Raw genomic sequence first — 26,990 nt, 5'->3', positions numbered from 1 at the left:
TTTATCCACTTTCACTGAACTTAATATATAAATCTTTATAAAGATTTCTGTTTATACTTAGTGCATTGTTCTCATAATCAAATGACTTTCCAACACTTTTCATCATACAAAGCATCAAGACAGTGCAAAATAGACTCACAGAAATGAATACTCCCCAGAAATACCACGGTATTTGTATGCATAAAGTATATCAGTTACGGGCAGTTTAAACCATACATATCATGACCATTTGTAACAATTACGAAAATTAATGCATTCATGAAATGAAAGATTACTTTACCTTTGTATTTTCATACCATTATTTCAGCTACATAACAGTAGAAAAATAGTATTAATAGGTAGACTTTTGAGAAAATAAGCCAAAATTCACTGTATTTCCACCCAGTCTCTCCATTTCAGCATTAGATACCACAGAACATGGTTCCACACTTTAGAAAATTATTCCTTTCTCCTTTAAAAAGATTTTTTTAAAGGAACATAATAATTTGAGAGAAGACTTAGAAGATTTAAGTCTACCTCTGACTTAAAAACATCAATTAATCTTAAATGTTGAGCTATATTTTTAATTTCTAGTACTAATTTATATTACATGTATTTCCTTAAGCAGATCCCTCCAAAGACAACTTAAAAGTAACTAAAGTTAATATTGGAGAGGTTTTTATGGTCACAATTTTAAATCCAGTATCTATTCAAACAGACATTTCAGCAAGAAAAGTCTTCAATTATTTTTAATGAAGAACATTTTATGAACATACCCTAATGTTGGAAAACAACGAGTAAAAAGTAATGCACAGTGGCTCTGCAGCTACTGAACTATCCAAAAATGCAGATTTATATACAAAATGGCATGAAAGTTACGTGACCACAACATATCATTTAATAAGAAGTTTGCTTACAAGGCAATGGGAAGTATCTATGAGTGTTGTAGAAGGGACAGGGTGCTCCAGTATTTTGTCAGCCATGCACATATGGTTTTGTGTTCAGTCAAACCAAAAAATAGGTGTTTCTTCTCTTACTCTTTGAAAGTGAGTAAGATTAGATCATTCCAGGTATTATAAGAAAAACTGGGAAGTACATGTTCCCCTTATAAATACATTCACATTCCAATTGCACATACATGTGGCCTTTAAATAAGATACAAACTTACACATTTTATCTGTAAGAAGGAACTTAATCAGGTAAATTTGACCAAAGATTCCAAGTCTGAACTAAGTTTCCTTAGAAGCATCCCATACTCAGAGGCTAGTGCCTACATAGCTTATTATTTGCAGCCACCGACACTCCCATTAGTATTATGTTCTGTTACTTAATTCCTAAATTAAAAAAAGAATGCCTCTGCTCTCCAGAAAAAGGAAAAAATACAGCTAAAAATCAGAGTATTAGTCAACTTACTACCTAGCCAAGTTATTTTTCTGAGTATAAACAAAATCAGCAGAAAAATAAGTAAAAAATGCACTTAAATACAATAGTCTTTATTCAAAACTACAAAGTTCATTTTAAACCAATAGTTTTGATGATTAACTCACATGAATCTCTGAAAATTTTCTCATGCTTTTAGAAATCAAGTAGGAATATTAGAAAAGCTGTTCTTTCCTCCAAGTATATAATTCAAATGTTTTGAGCCATTTAGTCCAAAAATTCTGAAGAGCAGTCACGTTCTAGAAAATACTGTTAAAACTTTCAGTTTGCAATAAAAGTAACATTTGTAAGGCTAGTTTATTTCTGCATTAATCCCTTCGGGTAACACACAACTTCAACTTGGCAAGTTTTCTACTCTGTTTGTTTCAGCTGTACTGTGTTGTTTGTTGTACTAAGGGAATAGGTAGTTTTATTAAAAATAAAGAATGAGAATGAAAGCTGAAATTATTTTTGAGAATGAAAGCCAAAATTATTTTTCCGGCACTTATTTCTTACTTTCCAGTATTTTGGCACAAATCCAAATTATGTAATAGGGCTTAAAAGTAACAAAATTCTTCAGATACCTACTTGGTCCATGTAGCTGATACCTACCATTGCAGTTCTAGATTTGATAAACCAGTCAAATCTGAACTGAGGAGCATTACGCACGCACTGCCGTAGTTCTTCATACACGTTTTCTTTGTCAAAGCCCATCTTGTGTAACATGCATATCAGAAATCTGTCTTCTTCTTCTGTGTAATTTTTCCCTTTGTTTGTTCCATACTGAATACGCAACTGATGGAAAGGTGCTTTATACCGTGCAATCTGAATGCAAAGCAAAAATATTGATATTAAACACACAGTGCCACATTATGGATTTATTACGTATTCATGTGGATTACTGATACATAAAAATAGAATTTCCATCCCCAACTGATCCCTTTCTGAAGGGATGTAAGAGATTACATCCACCTGTAACCACAGAGTTAGCAAGAAGCAGTCACCCTAAAAAAAATTTTAAAAATCCTGCAGTGATTACTTTGGCATCAAGGGCTTTCTTGATACTGATCCTCCGCTGAATTCTTGCCTCTCCTCGTTCAATTTGAGCCATAATCCTCTCAATGTCTTGTAGTTCATTGCAACGTTCCCAGAAAACAGCTAAAAACAAAATTTGTAAAATAAGATCTTTTCCTTTACTGTTTCACCTTTAGTCAACTAAAGCACTCAAGCAAGAAAATGTAATACAGTTTGTAGATCCACAAAACCTTAAGGATTCAGTAATACTTTCTCTTTTACTGTGCTAGCAAAGGAAGCTTGCACAGACCTTCATTCACTGTCTTTAAGTTAACTATAAGCAACAGATAAGTAACAAGTATAAGACTATTTATATCCAATATAAATTGCTGGAGTTAAGTAAAACTGCGAAAAATTACTTTTAAAGGTAGTTAGTTATAACCATGGTTTAATGCTGCTAACTTGTTTCAACATTCTTATTCATGTCAATTTTTTCTTGCTATTTCTGAAGTCAACAGGAACTTAGTGCACGACTTATAAAAAAGATAGTAATGTGTGGCTTCTCCTGATTCTTTGGGTTGGTTAAAAGATGTAAATTCAGCACTTTATACAGAGCTCTTGATGAGCTGTTCTTTTTTTAAGCTAACATGCAAAACATCGCAAGGTTACATTTTATGAAGGATTTTAGGAAAACTAATCATAAGGATGAAACAGGAAGAATTCTGAACAAATTAAAAAGTGTTGTGCAAATACCAAAGACAAAGACACAGCGCACTAGCTAGAACAGTATATAAACCTGTAAAGAATTATGTTGGCACTATAATGCAACTTCATGACTCTACAAGACCACTGTGTCAATGTAAATCAACTACAACGTGTTCTAAATTTCAGCTGAGGAAAAAGGATAGCTCAAGACATGTTTGTGCTGCAAATCTAACCTTTAACACAATTAAATCTGCAGGGGAGAACTACAATATTCTTCCTATACGCATCCAAATTCTACATTTTGTAGAAGAACACGTAGCAAAAACAATGGTTATTCGACACGACTAAGAAACATATTTTGAAATATATACAGACCTGAATACTCAATGACCTCCTCGGGTGACTTTCCTTCCACCTCACGGGCAATATTATCTATATCATCACGACCGTATTTCTCATTAGCTTTAATAAACTGATTAAAATCCCTTTTATTCCAGTTCGTAAAACCCTGTAAGCACCAAGAGATCAGGAAGCTATTACTAAGTAGAAAGGAAACATTTTGCAAAATTTTGTCTTATGTATCATTTGCTACAATTGCCAATGCCTCTGCAATGTCACATAATTAGAGTGGATAATGGTCTTTCAGCATTTCCGTAACTTCTATTATTCAGGGCTTATTACTGAGTCATTAGAAGTCTAAAGAGTTATTTTCTTGCATGACTCCACATGCATTAGTAAGAGCTTTTTACTTTGCCTCCTTTTTAAATCTTTTATGAATTATTTCTCCAAAGAAAGTCTCACCGACAGGTTACTGTAATTTTATTTAAGCAACAAAAAGTCTTTGGAATACAGGAAGCTCCAGGAGGAGTGTCGTTACAAGTTCTTCAAATATTTCAAGTATCTAAAGCAATAGCTGCTACTTAGTACACATACAAACCTTGAACCAACCAAACAGCTGGATGAAAGCTTAAATATATCAAGAAACAATCTCTAGTCCAAAAAGATGCAATCAAATGGAAACTCCATAGCACTGTCAAACAGGAAGTTTAGTGTGTGCTGAAGAAATTAATCCAGAACTGAACAACAGTTAAGTGAGATACAATGCATGGAAACATGACCCAAGAACATGGCACTACATTTTAAAGTCAGTGAAAGGAGAAAGCATCAAGAAAACAAAAGTCACGTCTACAAGGAACTTTGCCAGTTCTCCAGATGAGTAAGATGACTTCTCAATTAGATTGCATCTTTACAAGTTCAACACACACAAATATTTATTTCTAGACATCAACAGACATGCATACCATCAAAAGCTGAAGTATGTTCTCTTCTATAAACAGGTGAGGTTAATAGTCAAATTGGGACCTTGCAGGGCTAGGAATACTAACCTGCTTCCTTAAGCAAATTTTCTGAATCTAGAAAATCTCAGTACATCAAGACACGCCTTTCTCTTGAACAATTAACTTTTAATGACCCTAGGGAGCAGGATAATAGTCCCAAGTAGTCAATAAACTAGCCGGTGACATGGAGACAGTCCCAGTAGAAAAGGAACATGCTGAACCAAACTGGGACAGAATTAATGGATGTGACATGCCACCTTATACAGCTGTGTAAAAAACATATGGTAATGGAAGCTTGCCTTCTCTGACTTCAGTCTTGTCTGCTAAACTCAGTAGACAAATGCACATACAAGTAAGTCACTGACTAGATTTCTACATGCATTGCTGGGTAGTGGATTCACTGTACAAGTCTAGGCCTCGAAAACATTGCAGAAATCCGAATAACATGTTTTAGCTGACTAAGACAAACTTAGTCAAGGCCAGGAAAGGGGTCTCAACCAAAAAACAAGCCAAAATCATTACATCTTGCATGCTTACATCTCTATAACATTGATATAGCTTTCCTGTGCATACACGCCATCATTAGTACTACACATTTACAAGTCCATACTAGTAAAAAATACACAGTGAAATACTTGACCTATTATTTTACCTGTGTTAGTAGCTTTTCTTTCTCTTCAGTTTCTTCAGGAGTCAGAGGCATAGAATCATCTATCTTCTTTTGTTCTTCTTTTTGTACCTGGGCTGCATTTGGGAGGTCAGGGTTCCTGGGTACCTAAGATCAGAGGTATCAGTAAGCAAAAGTGCTGCAATGTTAAAGACACTTTTCCATGGACCTTGCTTTACAATCTAGAAGTACATGTTAAATTTCACACGAATGACATAGCCCACACCTACTAAACATTTGTTGTCACAGAACAAAACAAAACAAAAAGCATCCCAACCCTGGGCTACTCTAAAGAAATGAAACCATAACAAAAACAAAACAAAAAAAAGAGTTACACAAATATTTTTACACAAAACTATTGCAAAATTTAAAAACATTATCCTTCAAGATAAGGTGATGGATTAAAGATTGTCATTAAGTCACGAATATAAGGTCAAAAATGGTTCACTTCACTTCACACACACTTCACTTCTTTGAAGGGGAAAAAAAAACATTACCTTATATCCTATAGTTTTACGGTAATATAGAATTTCTTTTTCCAGAAGTTCAAACAATCGTGGTGGAAAAAATTGGAAATCCTGAATATTTGGCTGTTTTGGAGGTCGTGGAGCCTTCAAAAATACATGGGTATATTAACATAATGTAAGTTTGACTTCCATGCATTTAAACTGTCATAAATCAGCAGTATTGACAGCATATCACTTTACAAGTACATTATTCTATTACCAGAATAGGGTGAGAGCAGGGGATGCAACACGGGAGAGCAGAAGAGCGAAAACACAATATGAAGACCATTGTTGCCAACATCTTACCTTTGGGACTTTTGGTTCACTAACACGCAGGGCTTCTCTGAAATAAGCATCAACTGCATAATTAGCTTTGCGCTCTCGTTTTGGAGGCTCTATCCATTCCATCATGCTCAGCTACACACAGAATTGAAGAACAATGTATTAAACTAACTGTATTCTTTTCTCAAGTCACAAAATCATGTCTAGCGTGGCGCTGCCAAACAAGTATTTTTTCACACTAAGTATGGTGCTTTAGCTCAACAGTACAGATAATAAATCGGAGCTCAAAAATAAGCCAGAAGTTATAGTTAATTATAACATGTATTTAAGCACATTAAAAATAATACACCAGTAAAGGAAGGCTGTAGTCTTGCAGTGGCATGACTAGACACCTTTACAGTGATCTTTACAGTAATCTACTGACTTCAGTCACCTGAGTGAGGTTGTTTCCATCTGCTCAAATACCATTGAAGGTCTATGGACTTGGGCTTTAAATTCTATTATCTATGATGATAAAATGATACAAATTTACTGTGATATTTATAAGCTCTGCAGAAGCTACAACATTGGTAAAAAAACATTAGACAGGAGTGAGTTCTCTTACAAAAGGACTTCAGTTAAACTTAAAGCATATTTTGAGGCAATGCTATATTAAAATCCTTACAAAAAGGCAGCTTATCAAGATGAACAGTTCTTATTTACATGTATATACGCACCCATTCTATTCTCACAAAATATTTTATTTTTCTAAGTGTTTCTTCAAAATTGCTAAGAAACCTGCATCAGAAGTGCATCGTGTAGTTAACATGTAAAGAGTTCATATAATTAATTCTAGATAAAACCTTAAGGAAATCTTATGTCCCATACATAATGCAAAGAGACAGAAGTAACATCGTGGGACCATGATTAATACTTCTTCATTTTCTTCATTTGGATGTTCTTTCTACATTTAGCTAAATAACTGCAAAAAAACTTCACATGGATGCTTACAACTAAAACCTTCACTGCAGAAAAAATTCCACACACAAAATTCTAAACAGGATTGTTTTTTCTTTTGTTACATGGCAGTAAAACAATACCAGCTGCAGCAGTATAGTAGGATGCAGAGTAGTCTTTTTGCTGCAGAAAGGATAAAATTCGAGCGATTTTATCAGATTTTCCCATTAAGAAAAACAGGACAGGCCTGAAAGCTCGTTTAACACAAATTAACAAACCCAATGGTAGTACAAACCTAAGTGAATTCTTCAGGTCCCTCTTCACTACCATAACCTTTGCAGCTATAACATTGCTAGCATAGCCTGTATACTTACACCTCTAACATCTCCAATACTTCTCTTTAAAAAAATTACCTTCTGTTTTTCTCTATAATCTTCACCTTCAAAGTTGTATAAGCTCATCTCTGTGTCCATAGTGAAGTTTCTTAAAGAGCTTTCCCCCATTTTCTGCAATCGTTCATTCATTTCAGCTGTCTGAAATAAGAGACATTTTTAGGCTTACTCAAGCTGTTCTATGTTTTCTGCAAAAAAAAACAGCTTTCATCATTAAATGTATTTCATGTCGTTTTCTGCTTTAAAACTTTACTTACATTTTTCTTATTAAGCAGGATTTGCCCACTGTGCTTTCCAATTTTGAACAAACTAAGGCTTCCCATTATACTGTTTATTAATGGTGTGATGTAGCCCTACAACTATATAACTTTTAGATTAAATGAAATTTGTGCCCAGCACTTCATTTTTTCCACAGCTACCAATTCCCTAATAAAATTCTATAAAGATTTCGTGCCTATTACAATTGTTGGCATAAAATTTACATGTTTCTAAGAGTTCAAGAAATAAACAATGCTTAAGATACAATGCACTTAGTTTGAACTAGTGAAAGTAATTACAACTCACTACTCCTACTCCTTCTAGGCTTTCATAAGGTTTGAAATATTTATGAACAGTAAAGTAATATGTGGGCATATAAAACAGATTTACATAATAATTAAAGTGTTCTTGTCTTCTTCTATAAAACGTATTTTGCATATCTATATTTAATGTTTGACAAATCACAAATTCCATACAAAACTGCTCTCTAACCTTCTTTTCACCTCTTTCTAAGATAGTGGTTATGTCTTCTTCTGTCAGCTCACTGTCCTTAGATGCAAAAACATGTGTAGCTCCATGCCGGATCATCTGCAGCATTTCATCTTTTGCCAGTTTGTTAGACTGTTGGTCTATGAGCCTTCCTGGAATTAGAAGAAATATGTTGAAAGTTGTAATACAAAACTTCCAGTATGAACATGCAAACAGTGGATTTTTTGAGTCCACCAGCAAAACAAGCAAGCAAAAGACAACTATAGGAACAAATTACTCTTCACTCGAACTGAAAATAAACCAACTGGGAACTTCAAGGTAAATACAAAAAATGACTGCGGTACAAGACATAACAAAGAATTTGTTTCACATGAAGATAATCCAATTTTATATTTAAGATTATTTTTTTTGCAAAGTCAGCTGGACTTAAGATTAAAATCCTATTTCAAGATGAAAAGTGACAAGATATTATAATCATTAGAAGTATTGAAGATTTTTTAACGCTCACTTTACTGATCTCAATGCATTTCTGAATACTTTCATTTTCCCCAGAACTCTAATTCCTGTCCAAAAATTCCACCAATCCTGTCTCATCTTCATAGACCATCACAATTTTGACAATTATCCATTAAGTAGACCACTCTCAGAAAAAAAAAAAAAAAAAAAGTCATATGGCTCAGAACCTACAAAAACTTAGATAGATAACTTCAGGTTTTGACAAACTATTCTTCCCAGAGCTTCTAAACACAGCCACACAAAGCAGTTTTAATGTTCAGAAAATTCAGATGTAGTAAAAAGCACTCCTATATAATTATCTTTCATGGAAGATAGCTTTTTTATCCTCTTTTTCACTGTCACAAGAAAAAGTAATACCTACTTCAGCAGTACTTTCTTCATTTAGAGTCTTACTTTGAATCTAAGCCCACATCACTCAGGATAATAATTCTTTCAAAAATTAAGCTGAACAACTGAATAACTTATACATTATAATTTAAGTAGCTTTAGCATACTATTATTATACACAAGGCCTGTTTTCTCTCATACTGTATGCTTGTACAGTTATTTAACCCATAATTTAAAGGGACTGAACAATTCTGTTGCAGAAAAACATTTAGAGCAGTTGATACCTTGTTGTATAACTATAGAGTCCAGTCTCAGTTTTATTTCAGCTCTTTCTACAATCCTCTCTTCAACAGTATTATCAGTGATTAGTCGGAACACCCGTACTGGTTTCTTTTGACCAATACGATGCGCACGATCCTAACAAACATAAATCAATGAGTGTTCAGCAGCAAATACTCACAAGCAATATGCAGTTTGCTATATAAGCAGAAACATCAGACTGAAGCTAGCATAAATTCCTTGGCTCCTTCCTTATTCAACAGTATACAAGAGTAATCTACTTATATGTGGCTATTACACCTTTTAAGTCTGGGTCATTCTATTGCAATAAACACATCTACCTCATCATAAATGCAGAAAATGGAATGCCTGTCTGAACTGCTGCTGGTATGTGGAGATACAACTACATATGCAGACAGACCTGCATTGCATTCAGTTCACGTGACAAAAGTAGCATCCCTTGACACCCCTAGCTTGATAGTACTAATTCCATGTGCAAAGTCACGTAGCTACAGCTTCAATAACAGAGCTGTCCCACATGAGCTATGTTAAAGCATCAGTATGCAGCTCACATTTTACAGGTCTAGTGCACAGCAAATGAAGTTAGAACAAACATACTTTATTTGTTTCTATCAAAACTTGTGGCTCTCTTCTCCAGCGAGCTTATATGAAAATTTGTCCTCAGAAAAGAAAAAGAATAATCGTCCTTCAGACTGCTGGCACCAAAATTGAGTGTCCTCTAAAGAAGAACTGTTAAATCTTTTACTCTTCTGCGTCATATTCAGTAGCTTCCTGAAAAACCTAAAGCTCACAGATCATCCTGGTCAGTTTCCAGGAATTTAGTACTATTAATATTGGTAATCAGTCTGCATCTCAAATGAAGGCAAAGATATTCACAGTAAATTCTTGATTTGTTTCAGAACATTAGAAGACAGGACCAATAACCTCAAACATGCAAGAAGGCTCATGAGATTTTTTTAATTCCAGAATTATAAACCTTGATTTTAGAAATTAACTAGCAGTCAGAAAGAGAATATAAGGGTTTCTTTTCATAGTTTTGACTTTATTTGCTGGTACATTTATGCAGAAACAAGGTGGTTTGCAAAAGCATAAGCCTTCCAAGAGGGCTGAATGTAATGCTGCAAGCTTTTAATTCTCTACTATTTTGGCAATAGCCAAAGTATTATTATTTCACTCCTTACTTTGTTGGTAATGAAGACAAAAACCAACAAAAATGCAGGTTCTGGAAATACTTACACAAAATTGAACAATCATAACTAATTACCACCATGTATTAGAAAATTAACTCACCATGGCTTGCAGATCTACTTGAGGGTTCCAATCTGAGTCATAGAGAATCACCACATCAGCAGTTGCCAAATTAATTCCTAGACCTCCAGCTCTGGTACTCAGCATGAAAATGAATTTACTGCTGTTGGGAGCATTAAATGTGTCTATTGCTTCCTAAAAGAAAAGCATCATTAATACATCAGAGCTGTTTCCAATATGTTACTTACATTTCAGTCAAACTTCTTGGAAATTTAATTTTCAGAGCAAAAAATCTTTAACAGAGAACGTGGATATTTTCACTTGTGCAAACCTACTCTGAGTTAACAAAATATGCAATTGTTCACTTAGTTGAGGAACACATGAAATCTACTTTACTATGAACTTATGGTTAGAAAAAGTATACAAACTCAGCTGCCTTTTCAAATCATAACATTTTTTGTTTTTAACATATGATTTCTTTTAAGGAATGATAACATATTTTTAGGAATTATAATCATCTGCAAATAACAGCTTCTTAATTTAATACGTAAAACAGACATATTTTATTTATACATCTGTCCTACCTCTCTTTCTTCATGTGGTGTCTGTCCATCAAGTCGGCAGTACTCATATCCACGCCACATACAATAGTCTTCCAAAATATCCAATAAACGAGTCATCTGGCTAAAAAGTAGAACTCTGGAACCTGACAGAACAACACAGAAGATTTTGTTGTTGATTTTATGTTTTTACATTACTCTCAGTATAGAGCTTACTATTGAACATCAGTAAGAACTCACGTGCAATATTCTGTACTATGCTAACTTAAGTCTTTCTTTTGAAGTTACTTTTCTGGTATTGATTTAACTTCTCCTCAAGGCCCATTGTCTGATAATTTATACATAAGAAATATGCAGCTGAAGAAACAGAACATGTGAAAACATGGTAAGATAAGTAGCTGACAACTGGCGTACACAAACAAACTAATGCTCTCATCAGAAATGCTCTTCAATACAGCAGGTAGACCTTTCCCTTCCTTTCTACTGCATCGTATCACTTCCTCACCATTCCCATAAGACCTCCTTTCCTCTGTGTGTTAGTATCTACTGAAAATAAAATTTCAACAAAAACCTCATTGAAAGTAATCAATGCTCTCACTGGAGGAGAGACAAGAATGAATCATGCAAGTTTTTCAATGCAATTTTACTTATGATGACTATTCAGAGCATTGTTTATAAGCACTACTCACCTTGCTCTCTGAGTTTTGCTAGCAGTTTATCCAGAACTAACATTTTACCACTGTTAGTGATGAGATGTGTGTCAGTGGTGTAAGGAGGGCCAGGCTCAGCACCATCAAATAGGTAAGGATGATTACAACACTTCCGCAACTGCATCAGAATATTCAGCAGACGCATCTTATCCATTTTCCCAGCTGAATTTAGGATATCAATATCTTTCATCAAGATCCTTGTATACCTGAAGTTTTACAGGCAGTTTTGAATAACTGTTTTCATTTCATATTTAAAACATAAATGAAACCCTGCAAATCCTGATTACTCATTACTGGAAGTGGGAATTGGTTTTGTTCATACAATAAAATGGTTCATTATTTATAAAACTTGGAGAAAAATTCTGACTGATAAGGATTTATAAATCCATACCTAACATAAACGGCAATTGTCACTGAGTGATAGTGATCTATCATGTACTATGTTTTCTTACCATTTTCTTTTATTTTTTTTTAGGATTATGAAGTCAAATAAGATATCACTGACTCTACTGAAACCGCTACATTGACCTGAGATCTGCATAAAGAAATAGACTGAATTTAAAAAAAAACATGCACACTTCTTTCCTCACTTTTATTCTCGGTATGTGGCTCCTGAGGCCACATTAATTTCAACTTTGAGACTTTTACTGGCACATATATATTTGGATCAAAAAATGAAACTTATTAGGCATACATTCTTTCAAATAAACTTGAGAGGAAAAGAAGATTCTGCTTTATTCCTCCCATCCCTTTTTATTACAGTTTTTGAGCTCTTTGCAACTCATGCACCCTTAAAATGCCCCAAAGACAGCTATAAATAGGCTTCTCCATTTGACAGTCTTAATATGCAACTGCAAAAAAAATCAGTATGAAGAGCTGTACTGTTTTTCATCAGAAAAGAATCTTGCTTTAATGAGAATAACTCACCATTCCCTCTGCATTTTGCTGAGTCCAAGATAAATTTTTACTTCCTTCTTTGGAGGCAAACTCTTTTCCACTTCTGCTTTTATGCGACGTAATAAGAATGGCTTCAAAACCTATAAAAATTGAGTTTTTTCAAACATATATTTATTTAAAACTGATTGCTTCAAATAAAAGAATAGATTAACTTTTGTGACATTTATCCAAAACTAACCAATATCTATTGCTCTCATGGTGACTCCCTCAGAACAATTGTGCTACAGTCTGAAAAATTAAGTTGTCCACTACTAAGCTGCCAAATTCATACTTGAAGTGTGTAACGTTACATTAAAATTTTCATACTCATCCTACTTGCTGTACTGAGCAAGGACCAAACCCATGAGCTCATAAAATCTATTTCCCTCTACAGTCTGTTTTATTACCACTAGAAGTGTATACCAAATACACCACTTCAAAGATAAGCAATATACACTGGACTTCCTTATGATTTATTTTATTACCCTATTATCTTGTGCACAGCAAAACAAAGATAAAGACGTGCCTTTTCAGGCTAGCCTAAAAGATGTATCAAGATAATATTCAGGATAATAAATAGTTTTCAAAAGGTCTCAAAATTCTCTTTGTATTTTATGTGCAGACTATCTGCTTCAAACAGTAACATTACAAAAACTAGTGACTGAAAAAAATAAGTTCTGGTATTTCATTCACAAAAATTCAGCTGGGCATTTCTATAAGTAAGTCAGTCCTCCATGTTCATCTCTTCAACTTGGACTTAGATAAATATGTAAATACTCAGTTCTTCTTTGTTGCTGTGTATGCTAATGACAACACTTGATTAAGGCTTTAATTACTTACAGCATGAAGTCTTTCTACAAGCTTCTGATCACCAAGACAATTTTTAGTATCAAACCATGAGTCAAAATCCTGTGGGAAGAAACAGCACAAGTATGACCAGTTTATCGTTTGCCTTTTTAACAGACATACTGACTTTTTTCCTCCAAGAGCAACATAGATCTTGAGAAAAATGACTTCTGTGAGTGAAGGAAAATCAGGCCACAATTCTGTGACAGCTACCCAGCACATCATAACATTTAAGTCAACCAAATAACTCCACTGACAAAATATTATTACTATTCTCCATTTCCCATGTTATCTACGTTCACCAGAGGAATATTCAAGCTCTTATCCTTCTTGCTTGTTTAATGATGGGGCAAGAGTAAATGAGAAAACAAAACCTTATGAGGTAAATGTGATACAAAACATGACAGCAAAAAAACACAGAAGTAATGCATGGATACAAGGGAGCATTAACAGTAAAAGAAGAGAAAGATGACTCAAATTCTAATGAAAAAGGGCTTATGCCTATTTGGATGCTCCATATTCTTCCCTCTGCACTGCCTTCCCAAATTTTCCTTCACTTTGCATAACTCTAGAACTATGCAAAGTATTAGATTTGTTATCACTAGCACTGCACTAACACAACGTATTGTTTTAACTATATAGTGCAAAAAAACAGTCTATATTTTGGCAAGCCACAGAGCTTCAATTGAAACCAGGTCTTTCAAATCTTACATCTCTTATTAGGCCGGCCATTCTCTCCTGCAGAAACCAGCCTAAGAATGAAAATAGCAAAATTTTACTTCCAAACCTCTACTTACATCTGCAGAATTAAAGACATCAGGTAAAAGGAAGTTGAGCAATGCCCACAGCTCATGGAGGTTATTCTGTAAAGGTGTTCCAGTAAGCAGCAATCGGTTCGTTGTCTTGAACTCACGGACAATCTCTGACAGCTAGGAATACGACAAATAGTTATCATCACATATTTGAGTATAACCAATTTTCATCTGTTTCTGAAACCATATGAACTGAATTTATAGACAGTGAGCTACAAGAAAGTCATATCCACAGCCTAACAGCTTACTGCTTATATTTAATACATCACACTTAAAATTTGAAGTTTACTAAAATCAGGTGGAATCTTGTGTCAAAATATCTTAAGGATCAAGTAACTTTAATTTTACCTTAGACTTCTCATTCTTTATTCTGTGGGCTTCATCAATTACCAGGTACCTCCAGTTAAATTTTTTGAAGACTGACTTCTCTTTAATTACCATTTCATATGATGTAACACAAACATCCCATTCACCAGGCATCATAACATCACGGATAAAAGCAGCCTACAGTAGAGCAATTGAATTAATAACATTTATAAATATATACAATGTATTTGAAATTCAGTAAAACCTACCTCTGCCAACATTAACAAAGTACTAAGTTAGCACACAAAGTCTGAAAAATCTTTTGTATAACCAAATGTTACTGTAACAAAAGCTTTCAATCCTTTGCACTTTAGGCACAGACACCAAAAAAAAACCAACAAATTCTTCTATTTGAAGTTCAGTATTTACTCTCCAGTATTTTTTTCTGTAATTTAAACATAGGAAAAACTACCAATAATGAAAAAAACATCTAGACTATCCAGCCCAAAGACACACAATCCACAGCAAAGTGTTTTGAAACAGCCCACATAGCCCACTCCCTCTTCTTCTCTTTCCTAAAAATCTCTCTCCTCTGTCCCATTTATTGATAGGTATACGATATCCTTCATATGAAAAAGTTACAACACGCTGCTCTCCAATAACTTTTTAGTAGGATGCATATATGACCCTAACTAAAAGGACTGATGCGAAGTGTGTTGCCTTGAAGAACCACCTAATAAGGGAGTTCTCTACAGCACTCTGCACTGACTTGGTAATGCAACTATAAACTCAGAGAGAGACTGTCTCTAATGTGGCTAAAGTAAAAAAAAAAAAAAAAAAAAAAAAAAAAAAAAAAGTTTTGACAATGCTTCCCTTCACCACTATCTTAATTTCATCCCATGGAACTAGCAACAAACACTACTGTGGTACAAGTATTACCAGATTCCAAATTAAAGCAATCTGGAAGAGATCTTTTAAAAAAAGAGAATCTTTTACAATCTGACACTGAAGCACTGGAAGTAACTAAGTCATTAGCATGCCCAGCAGTTCCTCTCAGAAACAGGCATCCATGCAATCTGTATGAGGGTACCACAGAATTCACAGGAACCTCCAGGTCATTCCCCCCTTTAAGTAACAAACCACCCTATATCTAACTCAAAGCCTTCAGTTAAGAAAGATGAAAACTCTGTGATAGAATCCTAGTTAAAAGGCAAAGTATGGACATTACATGTAAGTACAGTCAACTAAAAAAAAATGTGAGGAAAGAGGCAACTAGGTAAGGACAATAAAGGAAAACTAATAAATGCTGTAATAATGTAAATAGAGAAGAAATAAAAAATAGGTGCAAAAATCAAAGAGGAAGACAACAGAAGAGGTGAGTAACAGAGAGCTGCACCTTGATTCCAATCTATTATTTCACTTACTGATCGGCATTTTGTCCTCACAAGTCTAACGTTTTGCATTTCAATGCTAATATAGTTAAAGATCACTGGAAAGAAAAACTGTAATTAAGGAAGTGGCTTACTGAGAGTTCCACGTCCCCAAATGCTACTTTCTGACAAATAACATACACTTCATTTCAATGTACAACACTTACTCTGGCATCTTTGTCTCCAATAAGGCAAACAGCACGTAACGATGGTACCCAGCGTTTAAATTCATTCATCCAATTGTGCAAAGTTGATTTTGGAACCAGGACCATGTGTGGCCCAGGAATGTTTCGGTAATGCTTCAGATAGCCTAATAATGCTATTGTTTGCAGAGTCTTACCAAGACCCTACACGGACAAAGAGCAGGAAAAGAAACTTTCTAAAACAAAATGCCATACAGAAATAGTTTCAAACAATTTTCTTAGTATATCATTCTGCCACTAGAGCAGTTTATAGCAAAATACACGCAGCAAGAGTTTGCAATATCTTTGCAGTATCTTTCATTATATTACAGTTCCAGGTGTGAAAATCTACCTGTTATAAAATGATCCATACTACTGCATATACAGTCACTACTGTAGGTAGTTTAATGTTTGAATTTTGCTCAGAGTAGCTACTACTACTGAATATTAATATCCATGTTATATACATATCTTGTTTAACTATTCAAAATTACTTTATTTTTTACCAAATAATTTAAAAAATACTTTAAAGATGTATTAAGTTGAACTCCAGATGCAAAGAGAAGACATTATGATATTCATCAGAAGCATCAAAACCTTGGACATCAATCTTGCACACATTCATCCTTCTCAGCAGTGCTGGAGAAAGACATTTGCACACCTGTGTTACATTTGAGCATTAACCACATATACAAAAAAAGAAATGGCAATTATACATTTCCATGTATTTGAAATATACACAGACTCTAAGTTACCATTGACACAACTGGGGCAGTAATTACTTGAATAATTCTACCTTTTCATCTACTTTTTACTATTAAGAGATTGACTTAATGCACAAATGCCATAATTTACATTCACTGTTAAGTAATTGGGCAACTGAAGGTTATACAAATCAGAATCATTTAGGTTGAAGAAGACATCTCAGATCTAGTCCAACCTTTAACCTAGCATTGCGAAGTCCAATATTAAACCACATCACTAAAATGAGTGTCAGAAAAGGATGGTTAAGTTCCACAAAAAAAAACAAAAAAAAAAACAACAACAACAAAAACCAAATTGTTGCTTACCATTTCATCTGCCAGAATGCCATTAACACCATTTTCATACAGTGAGATCATCCAGTTCAAACCTCTAACCTGATAATCCCTTAGCGTTCCTCCTTTCACATCTGTAAATGTAAGATTCCTCTAAGTAGAAAAATACAAATTCTGAGTATAAAATTTTCATTGTGTTCTGCTCATCAGCTTGTAACTACATCAAAGCAATCAGCAAGCCATCAGTAGAATACTTACACGAAGGAGACTCCTCAAATCGAATGCACACATTAGATGTTTTCCGACTTTCTGACAATAGCTCTTCATCTTCTTCTTGTTCCGTGCGCCTGTGGCGATAGCTGAAGAACACAAATTGTGTGCACATGAAAATTTCAAACTTTTAGAACTAAATAAGAACTTATAAGAAAACCAAGTAATTTACCTACAATGTGCCTGTACGTTCTAGCACCCTGACCTTTGACTAAAATCACATCCTATTAATTCACTGTTCCTCCTGGCTCATTCCAGCTTTAATTGGAAAGGCTGATGTGAATCTCTCTCCTCCAGAGTCATAGCCATACTCTAACAAGTACCACAAGTTCTCTGAGGCACTATTTAATAAGCAACAGAAATAAAACACCCACATCAGAACTGGCCTTAGAACCAATTACTTGGTAAGTATACTATCCAGAAGATTCACACATTTGATCCCCAAATTATTTTTTAACAATTGATAAGACAGAAAACATCATTTGGTTAACATTCCAGACATTTGGTGTTAGCTATGACAAGACTCCTCATTAACACTACTTGCAGGGTGTGTCTGGATTAGCGACTAATGTAGAAGGACTTGTGCAGTGAGGCAATTCATGCTGAGGATCCAACACCCACATTACTTGCATGTTTTGTTATTTTAACTTGATTCCACTCTGGTTCAACTGACATGTCCACTAGCAGCTGGAGCATATCAGGTGCATTCCTGGAGCACATCTTCTGGTTTAGTGTCATGCAAAATAAATTCAATTTATGCCATTCAAAACCACTCCACAATATAGACCAGAATATGGTAAACAGCAATAAACAAGGATTTTAATTTACAAGTGCCCTCTTGATCCAAGCTCATACTAACCTATATGAGCCAGTATACATATATCAACCCATTTTTAATGAAATTGTGATACACCGTTAATAGGAAAAGTTCTGGACTCAAAGCACAATCTCTATGCTATTAAATAAATTTGTGTATTAAACGGCATAATTAGTTTGAAAGCATAGCAAGTCAGAAGTAAGAATAAGACATACTCCCCAGCTGAAATCAAACACTGCTTTTCATCCTTCTTTATCCGTGGCCGTCCCAGCTTGACTTTCAAAGGAGACGTTGGTGATTTTTGTGCCGCAGGCTGGATAAAATGTGCAAAGAGTTCTGTCTGCTTCAGGAGGAACTCAAATCTTTTTGCTCTATCTGCTTTCTGGTTTCCAAAGTGGGAAGAAATATTAAAAAAAATAATAAAATAAAATCAATTATTTCATTAAAAAATGTATTTTTATTAAGAAACAGAATTGAGACACTCATGAAGGCAACTTATATGAGTAAACACCGGCAAGACCACCTGCTTACTCTTAGCCAACTCAAGAAGGCTACAGGCATCGTGAAATAGCTCTTGAACTGCTTCAGATTTCAGCTTAGCATGAATTGCTTTAGAGCACCCCAAGGTGACTTCTGGTAGTTCAAAAGACCCTTCATGAAAACCAGAGCAATCTGGAAGACAGTCAAGAGCTGATACCCTCCTCCTAGCAACTCATCCCCATTCAAAATCCAAAAATTAGTAAAAACAACTCAAAAAGAGTTTACTCATGTATTCCTTAAGCCTGCAGGGCACATGAGTAACCCTGAGGGCATGTTTAAAGGATTCTGCACAGAAGGTATTTTAAAAGTACAGTTCTGACTTGCGGTAAAAGAAATCTGAGCTTTGCTCATGTCAGTGGTTCCATCGGCTTCAAGGTTATCAGGACTACATCTGAGACAACATTGTGGTACCTCTGGATTTGGAAGTATGACTAAAGTAACAGGGATGGACAAGCTCAACACTGCTTGCACTGAAGTTCATGACTTTGGCTGTCAGATTTCAAAAGGATCTGGTTGATGCTTGCCTGAATGTGAGCCAGCAGCATGCCAAGGGTGGCCAAGAAGGCCAACGGCATCCTGCCTTGTATCAGGAGTAGTGCAGCCAGCAGGAGCAGGGAGGTGATCTGATCGTCCCCCTGTACTTTGCTCTGGTGAGGCCGCCCCTTGAGTGCTAGGCTCAGCTTTGGGCTCCTCGCTACAAGAAGGACACGGAGGCCCTGGAGCGTGTCCAGAGAAGGGCAATGAAGCTGGTGAAGGGCCTGGAGCACAAGTCCTGTGAGGAACAGCTGAGGGGGACTAGGAGTGTTTAGTCTGGAGAAGAGAAGGATCAGGGGACACCTCATTGCTCTCTACAACTCCCTGAAAGGAAGGTGTGGGAAGCTGGGGGTCAGCCTCTTCTCACAGGTAACTGTGATAGGACTAGAGGGAATGGCCTCAAGTTCCACAAGGGGAGGTTCAGGGTGAAAATTAGGAGACATTTCTCCTCAGAAAGAGTGGTCAGGTGTTGGAACAGGTTGCACAGGGAGTTGGTGGCATCACTATCCCGGAGGGTGTTCAAGCAAAGGTTAGGGACGTGGTTTAGTGGGTAACATTGGTAGTAGGGGGACAGCTGGACCAGGTGATTTTGAAGGTTTCTTCCAGCCTTAATGATTCTTTATTACTTATTACATTTGTGACAAGGCATACGCACACATCTATATCACCATACCAAAACACATCATCCCCTGTATACAAAAAACTTGATTTTCAAAGAAAAATAGGGTAAAAGGCAACTGCTACCAGATGAACGTAATTGCTATCAGTCTTTGTGCCATTTCTAAGCATTGTGTAACACTCTACCATTTAAAGCAATTTTCATGTGATCTCATTTTTCTGTCTTGCCATAAGCTATGGAAGCGAAACTAGTTTTGTACCATAACCTTTTTAGAGAAGTGTGAGCAAAGCTTTTCTGTGTGTAACTTACAAGTGTAAGTGCTCTAACAGCTGTAACACCAGAGATAAAGGCATTAAAAATGAACATGCAACGCAACATCTTGCCACATGAGGGCACTGTATTCACAATGCATTTATTTTAAAAGTGGGTGACTTGCGACCAAATAAACATTATCCAGTTCATTCTCAACAAATGAGTTTACTTGTGTCTTCTGTCTAGACAAAAGAAGTATTAGATCAGGTAGGTAGTAATCTGTGATAATCACACTCTTCCCTGGACCCCAGAAATTCTGCTGGAATTACTAGGCATCCATTTAATCCTAGATCTTTTAAGATAGATGCAGTAGGACACCGATTCCCAGCTTTATTCAAGAACTTCATAGGTGTGTCACTCAAGAACAAAACTTGCAGTGTCCACCTGGTTTCTTCCTTTGTGTAATACAGAAGAGGTCTTCTCTCTTCTCCAGCACTGTAAGCTCCCTAAATTTTGGTCATGGATAGATCCTCTTTTGCATTGTTATGAATCATATCACAAGAAATCTCAATATTTAAACCCTTTTTATTTTTATATGACAAGAAACTGGCAGCTTCAGTACTTCTTTCATTTAAAGAGAACCTTAAGGAAGCCTCTGACATGACTTGTGAGGTCAAAGAACTATCAGATATTCAAAACTGAAACAGTGGTGTCAAGTGTAAAATGCAGTTGACTAGAAACTCCTTACAGAAGTAGGGTCTCAATATTAAATCTACCTAAGAAAAAAAAAAAAAAAAAGGAAGTGATCAAATCCATGGTGGGGAAAAAAAAAAAAAAACACTGGCACCTACTGAGTACAAAAACCACAGCCTCCAACTCCAGAAATCAACACACACAGAAATACTTGTGAGAACTATCACAGAGATAAAGACAGGGAGATCACTCGCCAATTACCATCACATTGAAAATAAACTCAGCATAAGGACGAATAATACAGTTTATTGGCATTTGATAGTAGACTAGAGCAGTGAAAACAAAAAGCAGCCTAAAAACATCTTCCCACCACACACTCTTCTAATTCCACTCCCAGGCAGTGCAGAGAGAAAGGAGGGTTGTAGTCAGACCCTGACATTTCCCTCCACTTCTCCAAGTGGGGTCCTTCCCAAAGGATGCCATCCTTCAGAAACTGATCCCATGTGGGCTGCCCACCAGCAGCAGCTCTTCAAGAGCAGATCCATACGGGGCTGTACCACGAGGCCCCCCGCTGCAGCATGGAGACCTGCTCTGCCATGGGACCCACGGGCTGCAAGGGGACAGCCTGCTCCACCAGGGGCTGCAGGTGAACCTCTGCTCCAACACCTGGAGCACCTCCTGCCCTCCCCCTTGGCATCTGCAGGGCTGGTTCTCTCACACTGTCTCACCTCTCTTTCCCAGGTGCTGTTGTACAGCTGTTTCCTCCCCCTTCAACCTGTTCTCAGAGGCACCACCAGCACCACCCATGGTCTCAGCTCTGGTCAGCAGCAGGTGCTTTTCAGAGCCAGCTCTTCTCTGAGAGAGGGCAGCTTCTGGACTCCTTCCAAAGGCCATCACTGCAACACCCCTGCTACCAAAGCCTTACCCCATACACCCGACACATCTGTTTGTTTAACTTTTCTGACACACCCTGCCTGCAGTAATTTTTTGTTACTTGCAATTTTATTGACCTAATTCAAGCAAACAAGTGTCAAAAAAGCTGCAGTATGCTTTGTTGTGAGAACACTTACCATCTTCTCTTCATATTCTGGATCAATTTCTTTTTCAGGCCTAGCCGCCTTTGGAGGAGGCTTGAGTTGAAATGGAGGATCATTTTTCTGAAATTCAAATTGTAAACACTATTAAATATCAGTGTTATTTTTTTTATTATTATTATTTTTTAAGAACGCAGAAATATCAGATTTTTAAAAAGGTGATGACTTCAACAGGGAGTGACTGCATTAGTCACATTACTTCACCCAAAAGAGAACCAGTTATCTATGATGTAACTGAAGAATGACCAGATAAAATGTAAATAGAAGGTGAGTCTCATTCTCATGTTTATTTCTGGAAATAGGATCCAAGGTGGAAGAATTGAAGGAAAGCACTAAAAAAGGGCCAAGCTTAGTTTTTCATGGAGAAGTTATTCTCAGCCAAAAAACTCGAAGTATGTTTCTACAAATTCAATTACTACTTGCTTTACCAAAAAAAAAAAAAATAGCAGAAGTCATAATGCTGGCAGAATATAATTTCTGAAAAAAGTATCATAGGAAAGAATGTTTTGTGCAGTTGCTTTCCCTACCACCACCCAATTCAGCCTTGAAGTATGCCTTTCTACACATCTTCAAGTAAAAATTATTAAATACTTCCATTTTTGAGAGGCACTAAAAGATGCAAAGTGTTTTTGAAACATATTTAACAATTTGAAAGGAACAGGCCAAGCGCATGCCTGCATAAAAGCAGAGTCAGAGGTCGGCAGGCGCCTTAAGCATCAGCCCACTATAAACACAACAAAATGAAATAAACTATACAGGGTCAGGTAGCAAAAACAGACCAAAACAGTACTAAATACATAACAGCTTGTAAAGCAGCATTCTACTTCAACTCCAGAACCGTTACTGATAAATATATATGCCAACTTACTCTTTAAGATAAGGCAGAAGGATACAAATAGGAGGGATGTTTTCTAAAGCTCTAAAATACCTTTTAAGTTTTGGCCTGAAGACCTAAGTCTCAGCAAAGATGAACAGCAGTAAGTGCATAACGAAGCTGTTTGATGATTTAATGATTTTCTAAAAGCCCCAGTTCAATTTTAAAAGGTCAAATGATTGTGTCAAAAGGGGGCAGCAACTAAGATTTCCTAGGGTAAGTCACTCACAACTTCTTCAAGCATACAGGTAACTAAATGCAACAGCCATGTCTCTGGGACAAAGCCAAACAGTTCGGTGGCTACAAATCCCTTCTGGCTGCAACAAGTTGCTCAAGTAAGATGTAACTTATCTCACTAAGTCCTAGGGCAGATGGCTCCAACAGGGTTTCTGATGTTACATTTCCCCAGAAGGAAACTTCATGGTGGCACACCAAACAAATTTTATTTGTATATTTGTGAACAACACGTTTCCTGAGTTAAACAAGTAAACAAACTGACATTAAAAGTTACTGCAGCTACAGTGTTTCAGGTCCTACACCTTGACTCTCAGTATAAAACATCTGTATCTGTGTCCCTGCTCCCCTCACTGCAGTGAGCTGTGGAACACTGATGGCCCCAAAACATTAGGAAAAAAAAAAAAAAAAAAAAACACACGAATAGGAGACTACCAAAAACTGATGAAAAGAATGTAAGACACATGCATCCTTTCTCTTCCTGAGAGTTTACAAGGGAAAAGCACATTGTACTTTAATTAAAACACTATTCTTCATTCAAAAGTTACTCCGTGCTGGTGGAGCTGGACACATAGTAGGAACGAGCATCATCTCTGAACTTGCTTCGGGGTAATATTCTGGGTTATTAAAACCTAGACCTTGCCAATTCTTAAATTCTGATATGAACAACACCACCTCTTTTACTACCAACAATATCATGTACCTAACATAACCCAGAATCACAGAATATTTTATCAAGTTCATGGGAGTTTTACCCTAAAAACTACAGAATGCATCTTCGTTGCTTAAAGGGCTGATTTAACAGGAAATAGGAAGACCAGCAGAATCCTCACTGCAAACAATTAAAGCAGTAAAAGGGGACTTTTGCTTTTAACTTATTTTGTTAATGGAGCTGGCTAGTAACAGCCTGCTTCTACTGCAGAGAAGTAGAAATAAGAGGCCCCCTGAGAAATGGTGCCATTTAAATCCTCACAACAGACAGGACCGTGCAGCAGCTTCCAAAATATCAGGCCTCGGCTGCTTCAAGGGTCCAAAATACTTCACCTTGAAACCTCTGCCAACCAGCCCAAGCGGAGCTCCCAGCAGGGATGTAACACAGTGAAAGGGGCGAGGAGCTCCAGAGGCTGCACATCAGCACCGTCACCATGCCGGTTCCTAACCCTGCAGCACCCAGCAGCTGTGGCCCAGCTGAGGCGGAATTCCATGGCCTAAGTAAGGACCCCGAGCACTCACCAATACTTTCCCTTAAGAAACACGATGATCAGCATGGCACAGTAGCACAGCATTGGTAATATTCTGAACCATTAACTGCTTCCAAATGATTTATAGAGAGCCTCTAAACGTTTAACACTCATTCTGTATCAGTTAAGATAAGATCTTGCAGAATAAGCTGCAGGCTGGCATAGAAACCCTTAAACTTTTCCCTCCCATTAACATTGCTACAGCGTATTTCACAGCCCTTCTTGCACCAGGGTAAGGGAATACAGCACTTGGCACCCCTGGGGCAGGCGGTGCCTCCCCCCAGCTGCAATCCCGGCCCCGAGCCCGCACCGCCCGCGGCTCCGCAGCCCCCTGCGGCGGGCAGCGCCCGCAGCCCCCAGCCCCCGGCTCCAGCCCCGCTCCGCTTCCAAAGACACCCGACCGCGACCCCCGGTGGTCCCGAAGGGCCCCGCCGCGACCCTTCGCCAAAAAAATAAACACAAAACGGGACCGGGAGGAGGCCGGCGGCCGCCCTCGCCCTGCCGAGGGGCTCAGCCCGCGGAGCGGCGCCGAGGGGAGCGGCCCTACCGCCGCCCGGGGCTGCCCCCGACCCCGCAGCGGTACCTCCTCGGAGCCGGGCTCCTGCGCGCCGGAGGTGGAGGTGGAGGGCACCTCGCCGTCCGAGCGGGCGGCCGCAGGAGCGCCAGGGCTGCCGGGGCCGGGGTCCATTTTGTCGCGGCCCCTCCGCCCCCAAAACGCGGCGGCTCCGCCCCGCGCAGGCCTCGCGAGGCTTCCGTGAGAGGGGCCGGGGCCGCCGGGGGGTCCCTGGGGCTCAGTGGGGGGCCTCGGGATGTGCACGGCGGGTCCTGCCTGCGGGTCTCGGGGCTCCTGCCCGAGGCTCTGCCGCAGTGCTGCGGCCCTGTGGGGGCGGCAGGGGTGCGATAAGGGATGCGATAAGGGGTGGCCCAGGCCGTGCCCCAGGAGGAGAGCCGCCTCTTCGTGCCTTCAGGGCTAATGCGCGTCCCAAAGTGCGGGCCCTGTGGCAGGTGTGGGTTGGGAGAATAAAGATGTGTGTTTCCTGGGGGCCTGCCTCGCTCAGCACTGCGTGTGTCTGCTGCTGGAAGTGGCACTAACGGAGCAGCTCCGGGCGGCTCCTCACGCAGTGTGTCTGTCTGGATTGCTGGCTGCTGAACTGCAGTTTGGTTCGTGCTGCTGAAGGAAACCCAAAACAGCCCTTAGGATGTCACACAGAAAAAAAAAAAAAAAGAAAAAAAAAAAAAAAGAAAGCTTCAAATGGGGTGTTTTACCCAATGACTACTCACAAAGGCAATACTGCAAGCTTTTTGTCCACAGAAAGATCAAACCCCAGCCCTGTAGGCAGAGTGAGGCGTAATTGTTTTCTCCTTCTAGTAACAAACCCAGCAGCTCATCAAGATCTTCCTGCATAAATCAACAACTGAGCTGAACAAACAGGCTGTGTGGCTCATGCCCTGTGTTTAGACAGACCTCAGCAGTGTCTCTTCTATATATACCTTGATTCCAATCAAAGGTACAATTTGTGAAGCATTGCTCTGAAGTTCTGAACTGATCCCACGACTGCCTGATTATTCTGAAATGGAGCATCTCACCTAAGAGATGGTCCTGCATACACCATTTAAGCCCCAAACTCTCATTCTCCCTGTTGTGAGACATAGAATCATAGAATATCCCGAGTTGGAAGGGACCCATAAGGATCATCAAGTCCAACTCCAGGCACTGCACAGGTCTACCCAAAAGTTTAGGCCATGTGACGAAGTGCACAGTCCAATCGCTTCTTAAATTCAGACAGGCTTGGTGCAGTGACTGCTTCCCTGGGCAGCCTGTTCCAGTGTGCAACCACCCTCTCGGTGAAGAACCTCTTCCTGATGTCCAGCCTAAACTTCCCCTGCCCCAGCTTAACACCGTTCCCACGGGTCCTATCACTGGTGTTTACAGAGAATAGGTCACCTGCCTCTCCACTCCCCCTCACGAGGAAGTTGTAGACCGCGATGAGGTCTCCCCTCAGCCTCCTCTTCTCCAGGCTGAACACGCCCAGTCCCCTCAGCCACTCCTCGTACATCTTCCCCTCTAGGCCCTTCACCATCTTTGTCGCCCTCCTCTGGACACTCTCCAACAGTTTAATGTCCTTCTTGAACTGCACACAGCACTCTAGGCGAGGCCAGACCAGCGCAGAGCAGAGCGGGACAATCACCTCCCTTGACCTACTAGCGATGCCGTGCTTGATGCACCCCAGGATACAGTTGGCCCTCCTGGCTGCCAGGGCACACTGCTGGCTCATATTCAACTTGCTGTCAGCCACAACCCCCTGATCCCTCTCTGCGGGGCTGCTCTCCAGCGTCTCATTGCCCAGTCTGTACATATAGCCAGGGTTGCCCCAACCCAGGTGCAGGACCCGGCACTTGCCTTTGTTAAACTTCATGCGGTTGGTGATCGCCCAGCTCTCCAGTCTGTCTAGATGTCTCTGCAAGGCCTTTCCACCCTCATCCGAGTCCACAACTCCTCCAAGTTTGGTGTTGTCGGCAAATTTGCTCGGAACACCTTCTAGTCCTACATCCAAATCATTTATAAAAACATTGAAGAGGACTGGCCCTAAAATGGAGCCTTGAGGGACCCCACTAGTGACCATCCGC

At 38.4% G+C, this 26,990-nt stretch overlaps 1 protein-coding gene across 1 annotated transcript in view; it reads right to left on the bottom strand.

The window, feature by feature from the left end:
* LOC309883117 (putative global transcription activator SNF2L1) overlaps positions 1-25,162 on the bottom strand; it is a 33,240-nt gene extending 8,078 nt beyond the window's left edge. Inside the window, exons 1-22 of the mRNA XM_082770894.1 lie at positions 24,946-25,162; positions 21,990-22,076; positions 18,497-18,663; positions 17,453-17,553; positions 17,228-17,328; positions 16,143-16,322; positions 14,588-14,743; positions 14,225-14,356; positions 13,422-13,490; positions 12,573-12,682; positions 11,625-11,851; positions 10,960-11,081; positions 10,418-10,570; positions 9,112-9,244; positions 7,988-8,136; positions 7,259-7,378; positions 5,934-6,044; positions 5,619-5,732; positions 5,107-5,229; positions 3,493-3,625; positions 2,438-2,556; positions 2,011-2,223 (exon numbers count right to left, since the gene is read on the bottom strand). Coding sequence (XP_082627020.1) covers positions 2,011-2,223; positions 2,438-2,556; positions 3,493-3,625; positions 5,107-5,229; positions 5,619-5,732; positions 5,934-6,044; positions 7,259-7,378; positions 7,988-8,136; positions 9,112-9,244; positions 10,418-10,570; positions 10,960-11,081; positions 11,625-11,851; positions 12,573-12,682; positions 13,422-13,490; positions 14,225-14,356; positions 14,588-14,743; positions 16,143-16,322; positions 17,228-17,328; positions 17,453-17,553; positions 18,497-18,663; positions 21,990-22,076; positions 24,946-25,050 — 2,925 coding nt within the window. The 5' untranslated portion in view covers positions 25,051-25,162. The remainder of the gene's footprint in view (positions 1-2,010; positions 2,224-2,437; positions 2,557-3,492; positions 3,626-5,106; positions 5,230-5,618; positions 5,733-5,933; positions 6,045-7,258; positions 7,379-7,987; positions 8,137-9,111; positions 9,245-10,417; positions 10,571-10,959; positions 11,082-11,624; positions 11,852-12,572; positions 12,683-13,421; positions 13,491-14,224; positions 14,357-14,587; positions 14,744-16,142; positions 16,323-17,227; positions 17,329-17,452; positions 17,554-18,496; positions 18,664-21,989; positions 22,077-24,945) is intronic.
* Between the last annotated feature and the right edge of the window lie 1,828 nt (positions 25,163-26,990).

The sequence above is a fragment of the Aythya marila genome (assembly GCF_965140915.1).
Source record: "Aythya marila genome assembly, chromosome: 13".
Taxonomy (NCBI): Eukaryota; Metazoa; Chordata; class Aves; order Anseriformes; family Anatidae; genus Aythya; species Aythya marila.
Note: the sequence above shows the minus strand (reverse complement) of the source record. Positions and strands in the feature narration are given on the sequence as shown.